The 16,559-nt window shown below is 41.6% G+C and overlaps 1 protein-coding gene and 1 long non-coding RNA gene across 7 annotated transcripts in view; one reads left to right on the forward strand and one right to left on the reverse strand.

Annotated features, from left to right (window-relative positions):
* LOC137226346 (uncharacterized) overlaps positions 1 to 6,628 on the reverse strand; it is a 68,129-nt gene extending 61,501 nt beyond the window's left edge. For 5 of the 6 annotated variants that reach the window (XR_010944323.1, XR_010944325.1, XR_010944320.1 and 2 more), the window contains exons 1-2: positions 6,495 to 6,628; positions 4,176 to 4,283 (exon numbers count right to left, since the gene is read on the reverse strand). This is a non-coding gene — a long non-coding RNA (uncharacterized lncRNA). Of the gene's footprint in view, positions 1 to 4,175; positions 4,284 to 5,649; positions 5,759 to 6,494 lie in introns of all 6 variants that reach the window. The other variant, XR_010944322.1, reaches the window with a different exon arrangement.
* Positions 6,570 to 16,348, forward strand: METTL3 (methyltransferase 3, N6-adenosine-methyltransferase complex catalytic subunit). Its single transcript, XM_067740954.1, has 11 exons — positions 6,570 to 6,806; positions 11,270 to 11,487; positions 11,583 to 11,987; positions 12,915 to 13,090; positions 13,688 to 13,904; positions 14,134 to 14,321; positions 14,697 to 14,735; positions 14,917 to 15,025; positions 15,146 to 15,211; positions 15,384 to 15,496; positions 16,128 to 16,348. Exons 1-11 carry the CDS (start codon positions 6,707 to 6,709, stop codon positions 16,237 to 16,239), a joined length of 1,743 nt encoding a protein of 580 aa, XP_067597055.1. The 5' UTR covers positions 6,570 to 6,706; the 3' UTR covers positions 16,240 to 16,348.
* The last annotated feature ends 211 nt before the right edge of the window (positions 16,349 to 16,559 follow it).

Below are 16,559 nucleotides of genomic sequence, written 5' to 3' on the forward strand. Positions count from 1 at the left end.
ATGGTGTTGAAATATTTAATTTGCTCAGCCTTGTCCTAAAACAACCTCCAGTGAATGTAATTTCCTTGTAGAAATGGTGTTTGTGTTCTCAGAAGGTAGGGGATTTGCTCACTGTTTATAGCCACTGTCCAGGTTTTCTCTTTGCCTAGAACCTTCTACCACCAGGCTTTTGTATTTTATTTTACTTGTTTTGTTTTGTTTGGAGGTTGAAAGCTGTTTCTTTATCTATCTATCCTGACCTGTAGGCCAGCCTAGCTGACATCAGTTAATCTGCAGAACCAAGATGAATTCATCTTTATGATACTTGAGGTCTGATGTTATAAACAGGAAAAAAAAATTCAACCCTAGTAATTTCTACCAACAAGATAATATAAAGGAGAATTCTTAGCAGAGGAAGTGCATTGGGGGTGGGAGAATGAAATGAAGCATATATATATATATTTTTTGTTTTGTTTTGTCTCTCCACAACATGGTAAGGTTCAGATTTGACTCTTAAGACCTTGCTTTCCTAAAGAGAACATTCTCCGGAATTTTTTTTTTTTTTCGTTTGTAAGATTATATCACTGAAACCACATGCTAAAGGGATGGGACTGGTAAAATGATTTGCCTAAAGACATTCAGCCAATCAGTGGCAGAACTGCATTAAGAACCCAGGTCGGCAGAATCCCAGTCTCAGCGCTAACCACCAGTGGTCAGGAATGGTGCTTGCTTTCTGTTACATACTAAAGACTCCTGAAGTGGTGAGGCTGGCTGGAAGACTGAAGGGAAAGGTGAGTAAACCTACTGGCTCGATTCAAGGTAAAGAACAGAGGTTTGATTCTAGTTGCCTCCTGGAGGCAACTTTAAACCCGTCCTGCTTTAAAGGTACCAGTGAATAGGACATGGCGATCTTGTGAAGTCGGCTGGAGAAGAAACAGCTCCTGTCTCTTTAATTCCTTACCAGAGCTTTATAAATCTGTTTTTCTTTTCAGCCTATGGAAGGAGGTAGGTCACCAATCCTTCTATTCCCTTTACCTCCCCTACCCCCACTGGACATAGATAATGCCATTTAACTAATTAAACTAGACTTGCCCTCTCTTTAGATGCCAGTTCCCATTATGGTAACAGCTGTCAGTGGGGCTTCTGCTAATGGGTGCTTCCTTGGGCAGGTCAGCACTGAGCTGGACTCCCCACCCCACTCCTTCATAGCTCTACTTTATTTTCCCTTCTGTCTCCTTTTCATTCTTCTTTTTCCTCTCCTGCTTTTTATTCTTTCATTGACCTACAACTTTTACTTTTCTCTCTTCACCTTTAGTTTATTTCTCTCTTAGAGCCTTCAGTTTCTTCCTTCTTGCAGTCCCCTCCAATCTCCACCCTCAACCCCACCATTTCTTACTCTCAAGCACTTCTCATTTGATCATCCTTTTGGAAGGTGAATTTAACTCTAACCTGCTGAAATGAATATGTCAAGAAATGCAGCTTGCGAAACGCTTTACCTGAAATATACATAGTGGATTCAGTTCAAACTAGATGGATAAAAAATCACTAGTACAAGAAGCAAGAGACAGCTTCCTCACTCATTCATTCAGTTAATTTTTGAGGATTTATTTTGTTTCAGAGACCAAGTGTTGGGTAGATACAAAGGTAAACAAACTTCTGCCCCTAAGGGGGCTCAGTCAAGGAAGAAGAAAAATGAAAACATATTTTTATATCATGGTAGTAAATACTGTGATAGACACAGTGGCCTGTGGGATTCCAGAAAGGGAAATAACTAACTCATGTTACGAAGAGAGAGAAGGGGGCGGGGACGTACAGTTCTCTTACATTCAGTTTTCCTAATAACCATGCTGAAATATATTAACAATCCATATGACAACCTAAGAACCAATGCAGTTACCATATAAAAACCTACATAAGGTACGTCAAGTCCCCTTTGGCAGATACAGAGGTGTGCTACTTCAGAGATGTCCCTTTAAGAAAGAACTGGCTACCTAGCTGCAAGAAACCTGGTTAGCTGACAGCCTCTAGCTGTCCTACTGTTCTCCAAACCCCTGGTCAAAGGCTAAGCAAGGTGGTGGGTGGTACAGGGCTTAGCCATTCCCAGGGAACATGGGACTAATGAATGATTCTTGCTATGGAACTCTCCAGTGGTCTGGCAGAGGCTGTCATGTCTGCATCACTGACAGCTTTGGACAGCTCTCCCTGCCCAATCCCATTTTCTTCCCTTTTTCTTTTTATAAGTGTTACTTCCCAATAAAACTTTTGGACTCCTGACTCTCTCAGCATCTGCTTCTCCCAGATTTCAACCTGTGTCACCCCAAAAAAAGGTTTCAATTCTATTGGCACATTTTCATCTCTCACAGATTTCTGCTCCTGGGACTCTGGATACCGTCCCTGGAACTTCTCAGTAAATCAAGGAACATCCGTCTCCTGATCCCCAAAACAAACTTAACTCACATGAGCGTTTCTCCATTAGACCCAACTTTGACTTCCCTTTACATTTCCTTGTCTTTTCTAATGTTTAATTTAACAACAGATTTGCTAATCCCATTGGACACTTTGCTTTTGATCATATAATTTAAAAAAATGAGTAAGGACAAAAGTGAAGAAAAAAAAATTTTGACCAAAGAACCAGTTACGAAGTGCAGTATTTGGTCAATACTGTGGATGTTTCAGTAACCCATTGCTGTGTAACAAACCATCCAAAACTTAGTGTCTTAAACAATAATTATGTATTTGCTTGTGAGTCCATGGGTTGTCCCAACAGGCCTCAGCTAGGATGACTTGTCTATGTTCCATGTGGTGAGGGCTGAGCTCACTCAGCAGCTTCAATTCGGGCTGGAGGATCCAAGATGGCCTCACTCACCTCTGGCCCCTCAGTTGAATGGCTGGAATACTGCAGTCTATTTTCTTAGAGTTTTTCATTCTCCAGGAACTCTTTTTGATATCTTTCAATCTCTAGGATTTCTCTCTCTCTCTCTGTCTCTTTCTCACTCCTTTTTTCTCCCTCTCCTTCTCCCTTTCCCTCTCCCTCACTCTCTCTTCAAATGGTCTAGCTATTAGGATAACTGGACTTCCATGAAGGCCTAGGCCTCCAAGACGACAAAAGCAGAAGCTTCAAGGCCTCTTAAGGCCTAGACTCTGAAACTCAAAGAATATCACTTCTGCCACTTTCTCTTGGCCAAAGCTAGTCAGAAAACCAGTTCAGATTCAAGAGGAGGGGAAACAAGCTTTACCTCTTATCGGGAAGAGTGGCAAAGGCACACTGCATAAGGGCATGTGGGATGGGAGCCAATATTGTTGTGGCTAACTCTGGAAAGTCGACCACAGCAGATAGGAGGAAAAGTTCAGAAATGTAGTGCATGCAGCACTCATCTACTCACAACTAGGCTTACACTCTTGACTAGAAGAGGTCTGGGTGAGATTCCTTCCTCCTTCCTGTACTGCTCAGGGTTGTATACAGACTGGCTAAGAGTAGGCACACAAGAAAGCAGTGGCTTTCTTATGAGCTGAAAACTGGTCCTGAGGAGTCTAGAAAAAAATCCCTCTATAAGCAGATCATGCTAAGTGGCCCTCCTGTGCTCCTAAAATTTGCCTAATTTACTACTGTAATAATTTATCCAAAGTGAATATGAAAGCAAAGACTTCTGGGAGCTGGTCTTAACTTGGCTGACTTTAAGGAGTACCTGTACTCCTTCTTTGGCTTCCTCTGTAGGTGAGAGGAGGCAATCCAGGTCTTAGGTACCTCGAATTCTACCAGAGACTGAATCTCTTCCACTAGAAAAATTCTTCCTTTCCTAGACGAAAATGCTTATGAATTTAAGGGTTGACCTGTGGAAATCTGTCTTTAAGATGAATCAACCCCCTTCATCTTCTACAAAGCTATATCCAGTACTGTCTTTCTCTCCCAAGACTATTTAATTTTACTGCTATATAATTTCTATGTATTTCATTTCTATGTGTTAAGGACCTTGAAAGAAATAGTGATCTTACAGCAAGTGAGGGATTCAGATTTGTGAACAGTTAACTCTAACAGTTCTCTAATAGAGCAATAATGGGATTATCTTACTTCAGTAATAATACATGTGTCTAAACATAGGGCCACACAGAATATATCCCAAATGAAAGTGCAAAGCATCCCTTGTCAACTCTCTTCAGGGTAGTTGTTAGACCCAGGTTATTAAAGGAAGCAAAACCTGTTAAGTAGGGTCTTCCTTGGCGGTCTGGTGGTTAAGACTCTGCCTTCCACTGCAAGGAATGTGGGTTCAATCCCTGGTCAGGTAAGTTCCGTGTGCCGCAGGTTGCTGCCAAAAAAAAAAAAAAAAAAACCTTAGGTAGAGCAGGCCCTTGGAAGTAGTCTTTTATGATTTCACATCAGCCAACTTTGCCAAGAGTATTTCAGCTGAGCAAGATGGAATTTTTTCCTTCTAATTAAGTATAATCCTGAGAATTAAATGTCCAGATATGCTCATATGAGCCCATATTCATTTCTGTGTCCTCTATCTCAATGCTCATATATAAAGGTACACATCTCAAAAGACAATGTAGGGCGGCCTCCCTGGTGGCTCAGTGGTTAAGAATCTGCCTGCCAATGCAGAGGACACGGGTTCGAGCCCTGGTCCGGGAAGATCCCACATGCTGCAGAGCAGTTAAGCCTGCGAGCCACAACTACTGAGCCCGTGTGCCACAACTACTGAGCCCGTGTGCCATAACCACTGAAGCCCACGCGCCTGTGCTCTGCAACAAGGTAAGCCACTGCAATAAGAAGCCTGTGCACTGCAACGAAGAGTAGCCCCCGCTCGCCTCAACTAGAGAAAGACTGCGCACAGCAACAAAAGACCCAATGCAGCCAAAAATAAAATTAAAGTAAAATAAATAAATAGAAAAAGACAATGTAAATTATCTACTAGGTAAATTTAAATTCAGAAAATGATATGGAAATGGATATTTTGATCACTACTAAATCTCCACAGTACCTAGCACATAGTAGTCACTCAAATATTTTCTGAATAAATTAATGAAACTGCCACATTCCAAAACACATACATCTTTCTTCTCAGTAGTCTCCCTTCATATTCACCCCTTCCTTTCCATTACTATACATAGATAGCTTCTGACTTAAAGGTCCTATCATCAAACAGTTACAATAGGCTACTGATTATTTTCCCTATCTCTAAACTTTTCTCCCCATCTCAATTCAACCAGAACACCAGATTCCCTAAAATATTCCCTATTCACAAACCTTAAAATGTACCCTGTTGTATGCTGAATAAATTGCAAGCTCGTTACTCAGGTAACATGTACCTTTTGCAATTTAGCCTCAAATATGGAAACAAATATTCTCCCAAATTCCCAAAAATAATTCTCTGTGTTCTAGCAAAATTAATCTGGGTCAGCACGGCACGCATCATGCTTTTCTACATCTAGTCTAGACCTTTGCTTTTATCATGTTCTTAGCCTGGAATTCTTTCCTATAGCTTCACCTACTGAAGTACTAGCTGTCACTCCAAGCCTGAACTTTGATGTCACCTCCTTGCCAAAGGGTCATCTGGGCTTGGAGTCCTCCCTTCTTTGCAATCACGTTTGTTTTTTAAGTCTATGCTCGGTGCTGCCTTAGTCTGTAAAGATGGTTCAATATCAATAAACTGGGTCATAGCTCCTTTACCATACCGGAAGCTCTGAAAGCAGGGGCCGTGCCTTAAGCTGTTCTTTCTGGCAGTGTTTGGCGTTCCGTAGGCTTGATAAATCAGTGGTTCTCAAATGCTTCCATTCAGAGAACCTCATTAAAAAAACGAAATTTTTAAGTTTACTACACAGAGAAGTGCACATACCAAAATGTTTGGCTCAGTTAATTTTCACAAACAACGTATTCATACAACCAGCTCTCAGAATAAGAAACACAGCTCAACCAGAACCTCAGGAGCCCCCTAGTGCCTCCTTCTGAGTATGTATGTACGTATGTATGTATTTATGCATGCATGCATACATTCCGAGCAGCTTGCGATCTGATTTCCCCGACCGCAGATTGAACCGGTTCCGTTGGCAATGAAAGCGCAGAGTCCTAACCACTGGACCACCAAGGAATTCCCTGAGGACTCTATTTTAATGTATTACACATGATACTTGTAGATTTGGTATAAGCAAGAAGAGTGAGAATATGTATTTGTAGACTCATTATAGTATCTCTGCTCCATCAGTTATCCTCCCTCAAATATGCATGCGTAATGGCTATATTTTTGTAAACAAGTGCACGGGAACATGAAGCTACACCTTCAGTGGCAAAGGTATGTTAGTACCAAACTGTCAAAAGAAATTAGTGATCCTTCATTTCCAAAATCTAGACTACATACGCTGCCCCGCGTGCGCTGTCTTAGTACGACTCGAACTCATTTCCTAATATTCAACATGGCCGCATGCGCGGCTATAAGCAACATGGCAGCTCTGCCAGGCACCAACATGGCAACCACAGCCTCACCTCACCCGGAAGCGTGAAAGAATTCCCATAAAAAACATACCCGCCATTCCGCCAACACTTAAGTTGGCTCTCGTTTCAGCTTCAAAGGGAGAGCAAAACCGGAAATGACTTTCCGTCCAGTGCGTCTCCCGGCATCTCTTTCCGGTTAGGCTTCGGGTGTCCGCATGAGAGTTGAATAATTCTTGGAACTAGGGCTGAGAGGTGGAAGGCAGTCGCCCTTGGTTCGGGACGTGTCTGGGCTGCGAGACCGAAATGTCGGACACGTGGAGCTCTATCCAGGCCCACAAAAAGCAGCTGGATTCTCTGCGGGAGAGGCTGCAGCGGAGGCGGAAGCAGGACTCGGGGCACTTGGGTGAGGCGCGGGACTGTTGGGGCCGAGCCTTAGCCGGGGAGGGCTGGAGGGAACCCTGGAGAAAAACACAGCTCCCGAGCCGGTGCCTTTCCCCAAACTGCCGTTTCTTTAAGCCTTCATACATTGGTACTCTTCTCCCCCCACCTCAGCAGCACAGACGCTTCACCCTGCTGCAAGTAGTCGCGGCTCCTTCCCAGCCTGGGCCCTGGTTCCGCCGGTTCCGCTTTCCCTGGCCGGAAGCCTCCGCCTCCCCGCGTCAGGTTGACTCCTCTTGAGTCTGAGAGCGTCTCACTTGCTAGGCCTTTCAGCCCCCGATCCCTCGAAGCAGCAAGTCCCTTTTTTTAGTTACTCCCGTGGCGCTTTGTTCTTTTCTCGGTTATAGCAATTGCTTTTTAGTGGTCATGTCTTTTGAGATTCGGGGCGCTGTGAGAGCAAGTACGGAACCTTTATATCCACAGTGCCCAGCTCAATGGCCCTCGCAGAGTTAGCACTCGGTGTTGCTAAACGAGTAGAGGAACTGGCATTGTCTTAGACGTTTACACACTGAGCAGGAATCTGAAAACATTTGTTTTTAAACTTTTTCTCCCCTCCCGTTTTCTCCTGTGTCACAGTCTTAAAACTTGAAGGAACCTCAAAAGGTTAAGTGCTACTCATACCACATCCCCAGCACAAGCCCTGAATTATCTAAGGCAAATCAAAGATCTACAAGGATAATGAATCCGTACCGCTCTTGTGTGTAGCTTGTTGCACTGTATATCAGTATACTCGAGTCCGTCTGTAAATCTTGTGTTGAAATATATATTAGGTCCATGCACTTGTAGTCTGGCCCTTGGAACTAGAAGATGCTCTGGCAGGACTCTTATACCATAATGAATGAACATCTATCGAGTGTCTACAGCGTACATGAGTCCAGTTAGACAAAAGACAGTGTCCCTGCCCTCAAGGAGTTTAAAATTTAGTTGGGGATAAAGGAAGAGTCAGAAATACAATATGACATATGTAAAATGCCAAATGAATCGATTCCACAATGAGTACAGTGAAGGTAGAAGTAACAAGAGTCGGTTTAGCCAGTGAAGGCATCAGGGAAGAGTTGGCACTTGGAATTTGGTCTCTATGGCTATGTAGGACTTAGACAATTAAAGGGAAGGTAAGAAGGCAGGGTAAGTAGGAGAAGAAGTGCAAGTCATATTATCATGGATTAATTAATAGAAATTCCACTTCACTTCTCCATGGTATTAACCACACTTTGGTATTAACCAAACATTGCGCCATATGCAAAGTTTTTTTTCTTCAGTCAGTTCTTTTCTCACAGAAAATAAAAATTTTCTTACCACATCTAGATTTTTATAGCATTACTGAAATCTGATACTTGTTTACTTCTGAGGTTAATGTTAAAAGACAAGGATATTGAGTAAACTAAAATGTATTTGTGTCATTAATGAATGCAGAATACTATGAACCAAGAATCATTGGGAGACCTTTGTTAGCTGGGCGTTTTTAAAGTACAACTTTTTAAAAAAGTGTGGCAAAATACACATAACATAAAATTTACCATCTTAACCATTTTAAAATGTATAGTTGATAGTGTGATGTATATATATTCACACTATTTTGCAACCAATCTCTAGAAGTTTTTTGTCTTGCAAAACTGAAACTGTACCCATTAAACAATAATTCCCAATTCTCCCCTCCTCCCGGGCCCTGGCAACCACCGTTCTATTTTGTTTCTGTGAGTTTGACTACTCTAGATACCTCATGTAAATGGAATCATAAAGTATTTGTCTTTTTGTGACTGGCTGATTTCCCTTAGCATGTCCTCAAGGTTCCTCCATGTTGTAGCAAGTGTCAGAATTTCCTTCCTTTTTAAAGCTGAATAATATTCCATTGTATGTGTGTACCACATTTTGTTTATCCATTTATCCACTGGTGGATACTTGCTTCCACCTTTTTGGCTATTGTGAATAATGCTGCTGTGAATATGGCTGTGCAGATATCTCTTCAAGATGCTGTTTTCAGCTTTTTTGGATATATAACAGAAGTGGAGTTGCTGGATCATATGGTAATTCTATTTTCAGTTTTCTTAGGAACAACCGTACTGTTTTCCATAGAGTAAAGTACAGATTTTTGAAGTGAGGATTATCCCTTCCAATAAATATTTACTTAATTTTAACTGAAACAAAATAAACTTGGCCAGGCTTAGCACATTAATAAATATGTGAATTGCTCAATGTATTTCATCAATGGGATTGAAGATGTGAATATAGATGTTGACATGTTTTAGGGATCAGCAAGTTAGTAGAGCAGCCATATTTTTATGTCTTCAAGCTAGTATTTTGTTTATCTTCAACGGAGCTCTTAACCAAAGAATGAACTCAAGTATTAAGTATTCCTTTGCTGAGCCCAACACATTAAATTTTTCATTAGATTAGAAGCAGAGTGTCAGCATAGTTACCAGCATAATGGAAGCACTCAGTAAATATACTGAATTAATAACTGAACAAATACTTTCTGAAGGAGTTGGAGCTCAAGGATTCCTAATGATTTTCTGCCAGTGACCCATTTTAAGAATGATAAAACGTTGGAGTCTTTCCCCCAAATTTGTAGTGACTTCATGGAATTCACAGAGTGGCTAAAGCCCATTTATAAATAACAGTTGCATTAATCAGCTGTTAGATTTTTTCCAAAATATTAAACGTGAGCTTCCTCCTCCCAATAACCTGAAAAAGGTATTTTTTTAAAAAGGTATTTTCAGCTTCAGTGTCCTGAATGTCATGAAAAGAATACTCCTAGGAGGTGTTACTAACACAAGGATTCATAACCAGAATCACAGGCTGTTTTTTAAAAGAACTGTATTAAAACAAGTGATCAGTCAGATAACCAAAGAGAAAAAAAATGTCTGTATCCAGTTCCAGGGATTGAAAATGTATGTTTAAAGTGGTTCTTTTCATAGACTTCTTGCTTACTTTAAGAAAAATTACACATGACTCAAAGAACATATAAATTTAGTTACCAGAGAAAGTGAAAACTCTGTAAGAAGAAGAAATGTTTATATTATATTCTTGGTAGTATCAGGTTAATCATAAAAAGTACATTTTCAACTTATTGACATTAACACTGGAGCAAAATCAGTGCTTTTCCTCAGTGAGATGATGTCTGTTAGGGTATTTGTGTGCCACGACGAAGACCCAACGCAGCCAAATAAATAAATAAATAGGATTATGGTTTTTTTTAAAAAAAGTTCTAGTCTGAGATCCAGCAGAACATAAAAGAATCATACATAAGCAAGGTAAAGAAAGTTCTGCAATTATTTAACATTTCTAGCTAGTATGGAATTGTGGAGTCTGTTTTCCATGTAGGGTATAAGTTATTTTCCTAAAATGTAACTGTTCCCCCAAGGTGTTTGGTATACTTCAGCTCCATTTTCCTTAGACTTCTGAGTTAAATTTTACTAAAGTTAGTTCCATTAGAGCGGAAATTTCTAAGTAACCAGAATATCTCTAAATGTAAACTAGTGGCCCACTTATATAGTATTTAACGGAATTCCAATACAGGTTCTGAATGTTTAATATTTCATCTGTATTTTAACTAAATAATCACAGATATTAGGCTCTCCCAAAGGTAATATTTTGTCCCGATTTGAGTTTCTTAACTCTTCTCAAGGTTATGTTGGCTACCCAGCTTGTGAAGTACTAGAGTAAGTGATAAAAATATAGTCAAGAAATATCATTGGTGACCAGGGCTTCAGCAGTTTTATAAAATGTTTGTGTTTCACTTTAAAGGTCGCATCATTCTAACCCCCAACGCTGTCATTTTTTTTTTTTTTTTTTGGCGGTATGCAGGCCTCTCACTGTTGTGGCCTCTCCCGTTGCGGAGCACAGGCTCTGGACGCGCAGGCTCAGCCGCCATGGCTTACGGGCCTAGCCTGGACCGGGGCACGAACCCGTGTCCCCTGCATCGGCAGGTGGACTCTCAACCACTGCACCACCAGGGAATCCCTCCTGTCATTTTTTATACCCTCTGATGTCCAATGGCCTTAATTCATTCATATTCAATTCTTCAAAAAGATTTGATCACAGTGTAGGTTGTTGAAAATATTCCTGGCTTACAGGTTGATTATATCAGCTGTCATTTTAGAGTGACTAAAGGGAGGTGGTATGGACATTTAAATCTACCAAGCTGCTAATTTATTTCTTTGAAGCACAGCAAGGAAAGGAGTTAGGAAAAGACCTCTCACCCAACAGAGAAAAGGTAAGTGGTTCCCAGAAAATCCAGGATTATCTTGGCAAAGCAGTGAATGCTTGAGTGTGATTTAATAAGGGGTATCTAGTGCTAAATCTGGTCAGAGAATTTTCTTCATGAAATGAAAGAACTGTGTGTTGTGAATGCTGGAGAACTTGACTCCTGAGGAATGTATACATTGACAATGGTTGCCCTTTTTCATTTTCATTTCTCTTCACTCCTAGATCTTCGGAATCCAGAGGCAGCACTGTCTCCAACCTTCCGTAGTGACAGCCCAGTGCCTACTGCACCCACTTCTGGTGGCCCTAAGCCCAGCACGGCTTCAGCAGTTCCTGAACTAGCTACAGACCCTGAATTAGAGAAGAAGTTGCTACACCACCTCTCTGATCTGGCGCTAACTTTGCCCACTGATGCTGTGTCCATCCGTCTTGCCATCTCCACGGTAATGACCAGATAAGACAAGGTTGGGAACTACCACTGTTTTTCTTCAGTTCATGGTCAGTGTCTTAATGCTTTCCCCCCATCCTCCTTCCTTAGCCAGATGCCCCTGCCACTCAAGATGGGGTGGAAAGCCTCCTACAGAAGTTTGCAGCTCAGGAGTTGATTGAAGTAAAGCGAGGTCTCCTACAAGATGATGCACATCCCACTCTTGTGACCTACGCTGATCATTCCAAGCTGTCTGCCATGATGGGGGCTGTGGCAGAAAAAAAGGGCTCTGGGGAGGTAGCGGGGACTATCACAGGGCAGAAGCGGCGTGCAGAACAGGACTCGACCACAGTAGCTGCCTTTGCTAGCTCTTTGGCCTCTGGTTTGGCCTCTTCAGCATCAGAAGTAGCCAAGGAGCCAACCAAGAAGTCAAGGAAACATGCTGCCTCAGATGTTGATCTGGAGATAGAGAGCCTTCTTAACCAACAATCTACTAAGGAACAACAGAGCAAGAAGGTAGGGGTAGATGGAAATGCTTTCACACATGTACTTTGAATTTTAGCTTTGGTTGAGAGGAATTTACCCCGAGGGCGAAGAGCAGTTCTTAGAATTCAGGGTTTAGAGCAGTGGTTCTCAACTGAGGATGATTTTACCCCCCTCGCAACCCCCAGAGGACATTTGGCAATGTCTGGAGACATGTTTGGTTTGTCACAGCACGGGAGCACTACAGGCATCTAGTGGGTAGAGGCCAGGGATGCTGCAAAGCATCCTACAGTCTTAGCAGGGCAACCTCCACACGACAAAGAGTTATTTGGCCCAGAATGTAAACAATGCACCAATGTTGGGAAACTCGGATTTAGAGAATCTTTTTCATTGTATCTGTTTGGAAGAATCATCAGATCTTGAGAAGAGGAATCCAAATATAGTAATAGAGGGGACGAATACTGGAAGATAGTCATATGGACCAATAATTATGGAAATTGATTGTACAATGTGGAATGGCATTGTAGTGGTTTCTGAGTCTATTAAATATTGGACCCACAATAGTTATCCATTTCCTACTGCTCCCCCACCCCCTGCTTATAGGATTGTTGCATAGGCTCTGAGCTAAACACTAAAGTGCTTAGCACTGTGCCTTGGTTCAGTACCTAATAAATGTAAGTGGTTTTGGTTGGAAGGAATGCTTTCCTGGGGAGGGGAGTTTAGCTTAATGCTTAGCAGTAGGAACCAGTCTTCTTATATTTTAATTTCATCCCAAATGCACATTTGTGAGAAAGGACTAAACCCATGACACATCTCTTCTCCTAGGGCTCCAATTTTCCCGTATTAACTTAGTCTATTGACCCCTCATAGGACATTGATGTCAAGTAGAATTTGCAGAGGTGGTTTAAGGGCTAATTTTATCTACAGACCCTTTTAAGACCAAGGTTTCTTCTGTCACAGGTTAGTCAGGAGATCCTAGAGCTACTGAATACTACAACAGCCAAGGAACAATCCATAGTTGAAAAGTTTCGCTCACGAGGTCGGGCTCAAGTGCAAGAGTTCTGTGACTATGGAACCAAGGAGGAGTGCATGAAAGCCAGTGATGCTGACCGGCCCTGTCGCAAGCTGCACTTCAGGTCTTTTGGGAGGGAGAGGGTTGGATGGGTCTCCTAGAAGCAGTCATTCTTTTTAAGCACATTTCTTCCGGTTATTGGGTTTCTGTCTTTAATCCTGTTATTAAGTGGTTTTAATATGATTTGTCTAAGACTTCCAGACTCTGAAGGTAAACTTTCAGAAGTAGTGTTCTATGGGAGGGAATACAGGCTGCACTCCCAAAACGATGTGAGATTTAAAGAAAAAAATGCCCCTCTGTTCTTGCAATAGCAAGACATCTCTGTCTCCGAGCCCCAGTGAAAGTTAAAGTTCTCTGGAAGAAGGATGATCTTAGGAGAAACAGGAACCTGGGCTGTTAGGTAGGTGCTTTATTCTGCTCTAACTAGCAAGCCCTTCCTTCCTGTCATAAGGAAGTTAACTCTTTGCTCAGAGAAGAATTAAAACTCTTCTTTAGTGTAAATTACAGATTTTAATGTCACCTGCCTTCCTTATTTGAAAACTTGTGGAGGCAGCTCTAATGATAGTGAAAGACTAGAAATTTTGCAACAATTTGGACCTCGAACTGCGGCATCTAACTGGAACACCATCTTGATTCCAATTCTCCCTTTTTATTTCCCCAGACGGATCATCAATAAACACACTGATGAGTCATTAGGTGACTGCTCTTTCCTTAACACATGTTTCCACATGGATACCTGCAAATATGTTCACTATGAAATTGATGCTTGCATGGATTCTGAAGCTCCTGGAAGCAAAGACCATACACCAAGCCAGGAGCTTGCCCTTACACAGAGCGTTGGAGGTGACTCCAATGCAGATCGACTCTTCCCACCTCAGGTACCTATCTGCTCAGAAAACTTACCTCAACTTAAGGACCTTTATCTTAGTAGGGTAGCCATACATGTAGGAAAGCAGGGCATAAATCACCAATCCGCCCTGCTGATTGGGAATGGAGTGGGATAGATACGCATCTAAGGGAATAGGAAAATCAAATGTAAAAAGAGGGACTGGGGCCATGAATCTAAGAGTAAAGGAAGGGAAGATGACCAAATACCACCTCATGCAGTGGATCTGTTGTGATATCCGCTACCTGGACGTCAGTATCTTGGGCAAGTTTGCAGTTGTGATGGCTGACCCACCCTGGGATATTCACATGGAGCTGCCCTATGGGACCCTGACAGATGATGAGATGCGCAGGCTCAACATACCAGTACTGCAGGATGATGGCTTTCTCTTCCTCTGGGTCACAGGCAGGTAATGCAGTTCAAAGATATGTAGGTATGGGCAGATATAGTATAGAGTGAGTACTGGGTGGGGATAAAATCCTGGGTTTTCCTAGCCCTGCTATTAAATATATAAGTGAGTCAGCCTTTTTTACCTACTGAGATCTAATGCCTGTTTATAACACAAATGACACATGAAGTCTATGAAACTCTACGTTTGTTGCTTGTGAAAGGTAAGGTCATTGAGAATAGATACTAAGTTTTATTTTTTCATTCTTAGATCCATTCTGTTGCCCTAATGGTGTCTCGCATGTTCACTGAATGTCTACTGAAGACAACACATGTATCTTGAAGGGAGAAGAAATATGGGCATGGAAATAGCTGTTTAACCTTTATTTCTTTCTAGGGCCATGGAGTTGGGCAGAGAATGTCTGAACCTCTGGGGGTAAGTAACGATCATTGTGTTGCTTTCTTTTGAGGGAAATAAGTACATAATTACTGTAGTTGATATGTGTTCCTTTCTTTCAGCGTATTCTGTGATTCCTTGCCTCTGTAGAACAGATGGCACCACCCCTAAACTGTGAAAGCCTGATTAAAGCTCCAATTCTTTTTCTTATACCCCACAGTTACGAACGGGTAGATGAAATTATCTGGGTGAAGACAAATCAACTGCAACGCATCATTCGGACAGGCCGCACAGGTCATTGGTTGAACCATGGGAAGGAACACTGCTTGGTGAGCAGCAGTGGGGCCCAATTCAATAGGTGGAGCAAAAAATAGGAATTGTTTGATTGCTTATTGAGAAACAGTTCAAATGCTGGGGTTTCATAAGGTAATCTGTTCTCTGGTGAGCAGGTTGGTGTCAAAGGAAATCCCCAAGGTTTCAACCAGGGTCTGGATTGTGATGTGATCGTAGCTGAGGTATGTACTTTGCCCAGGCATCCAAAGATGCACATTTTAAAACTGCTCTCAGTTATTCTAGTCAGGTATATTCTTATCCCAGGTTTTCTCATTGGGATCATAAACATAAATGGAAAGGGCTAGAATTTCAATCTTGGGTAACTTAAAAGTAGCTAGAGCTTTTATTTCCTAGGTTCGTTCCACTAGTCATAAACCGGATGAAATCTATGGCATGATTGAAAGACTGTCCCCTGGCACTCGCAAGATTGAGTTATTTGGACGACCACACAATGTGCAACCGAACTGGTAAGGTGACCAGAGAACATGCTAGCCCCCAAGGGCAAAACTGTTTATGGTCAAGGACAGAAGTTAGTAGAGCTTCACCTCACATTCCACTAGTCTATAAATGAGCTTCAGAGGATTCTTAAGCAACCAACAACATTCATTGGGAACCCAACAGGTTTTAAGATTTAAACCGCTGCTCTTAAGGTCTCCACTGTTACAACCTAAAGATCTTTGTTATTCTATGGGATGTACTGAATCAGCCCCCTGGTGGTTACTGAGAATCTGTGAAATCTGTCAACAATTTTAATTTTTCATTCTGTTAGTAGAGCTTTAAAAGACGTGCTGCTAGCATTTCACTAATCCAAAGGATACTCACTGGCAGCAGCAACTTTGTGAAGTAGGCCTGGTTAAACATAAGTTATTAACCCTTAATTAGTACAGATCCAGCCTTTTTTAACACCAGAATCTGTGCCCAATTTCTAACCAGCCATACTACCATATACTATACTAATAGTAAGATCTTTTTAAAAGAATTGGCACGAATATTCAATGAGATGATAGGCAGTCTTAATAAAAAGTACGTATCTTTTAACAGTATTAAGCCTTTAAATTCCAGGATTTTTGGTTTGCCCCATCTTTCCCCATGCTTCAGGATCACCCTTGGAAACCAACTGGATGGGATCCACCTACTAGACCCAGATGTGGTTGCCCGGTTCAAGCAAAGGTATCCAGATGGTATCATCTCTAAACCTAAGAATCTATAGAAGTACTTCTAAACCTAAGCATCCGTAGCCATGGCTCTGCAGGCTGCACCTGAAGAGTAATATTTGTACAATAGTTATTTTCCTTATTTAAATAAAACTTTGTATTGTAGTTGGGATTTCGAGGTCAAGTTCTGGCTCTGCCACTTAACAGTGTGTGATCTTGTGTAACTCATCTCTCAGTATGATTACTTATACATAGACTGGGAATATTACCTACCTCATGGGGTTGCTATAAGGGTTCAAACTAAATGAATGCTTGAAAAACATTAAAATATTGATTATACTGTATAGGATCAAAGTGATTAGCAATTAGTGCTAGT

This window comes from Pseudorca crassidens, chromosome 1 (genome assembly GCF_039906515.1).
Source record: "Pseudorca crassidens isolate mPseCra1 chromosome 1, mPseCra1.hap1, whole genome shotgun sequence".
Lineage (NCBI taxonomy): Eukaryota > Metazoa > Chordata > Mammalia > Artiodactyla > Delphinidae > Pseudorca > Pseudorca crassidens.

Excerpts from the sequence above, each read along its gene's own strand:
- METTL3 (XM_067740954.1), top strand. The coding sequence starts at position 6,707 with ATGTCGGACACGTGGAGCTCTATCCAGGCCCACAAAAAGCAGCTGGAT. Across the intron at positions 11,988-12,914 it reads AGGAACAACAGAGCAAGAAG|GTTAGTCAGGAGATCCTAGA; the intron begins GTAGGGGTAGAT and ends CTTCTGTCACAG. Across the intron at positions 14,322-14,696 it reads TTCCTCTGGGTCACAGGCAG|GGCCATGGAGTTGGGCAGAG; the intron begins GTAATGCAGTTC and ends ATTTCTTTCTAG.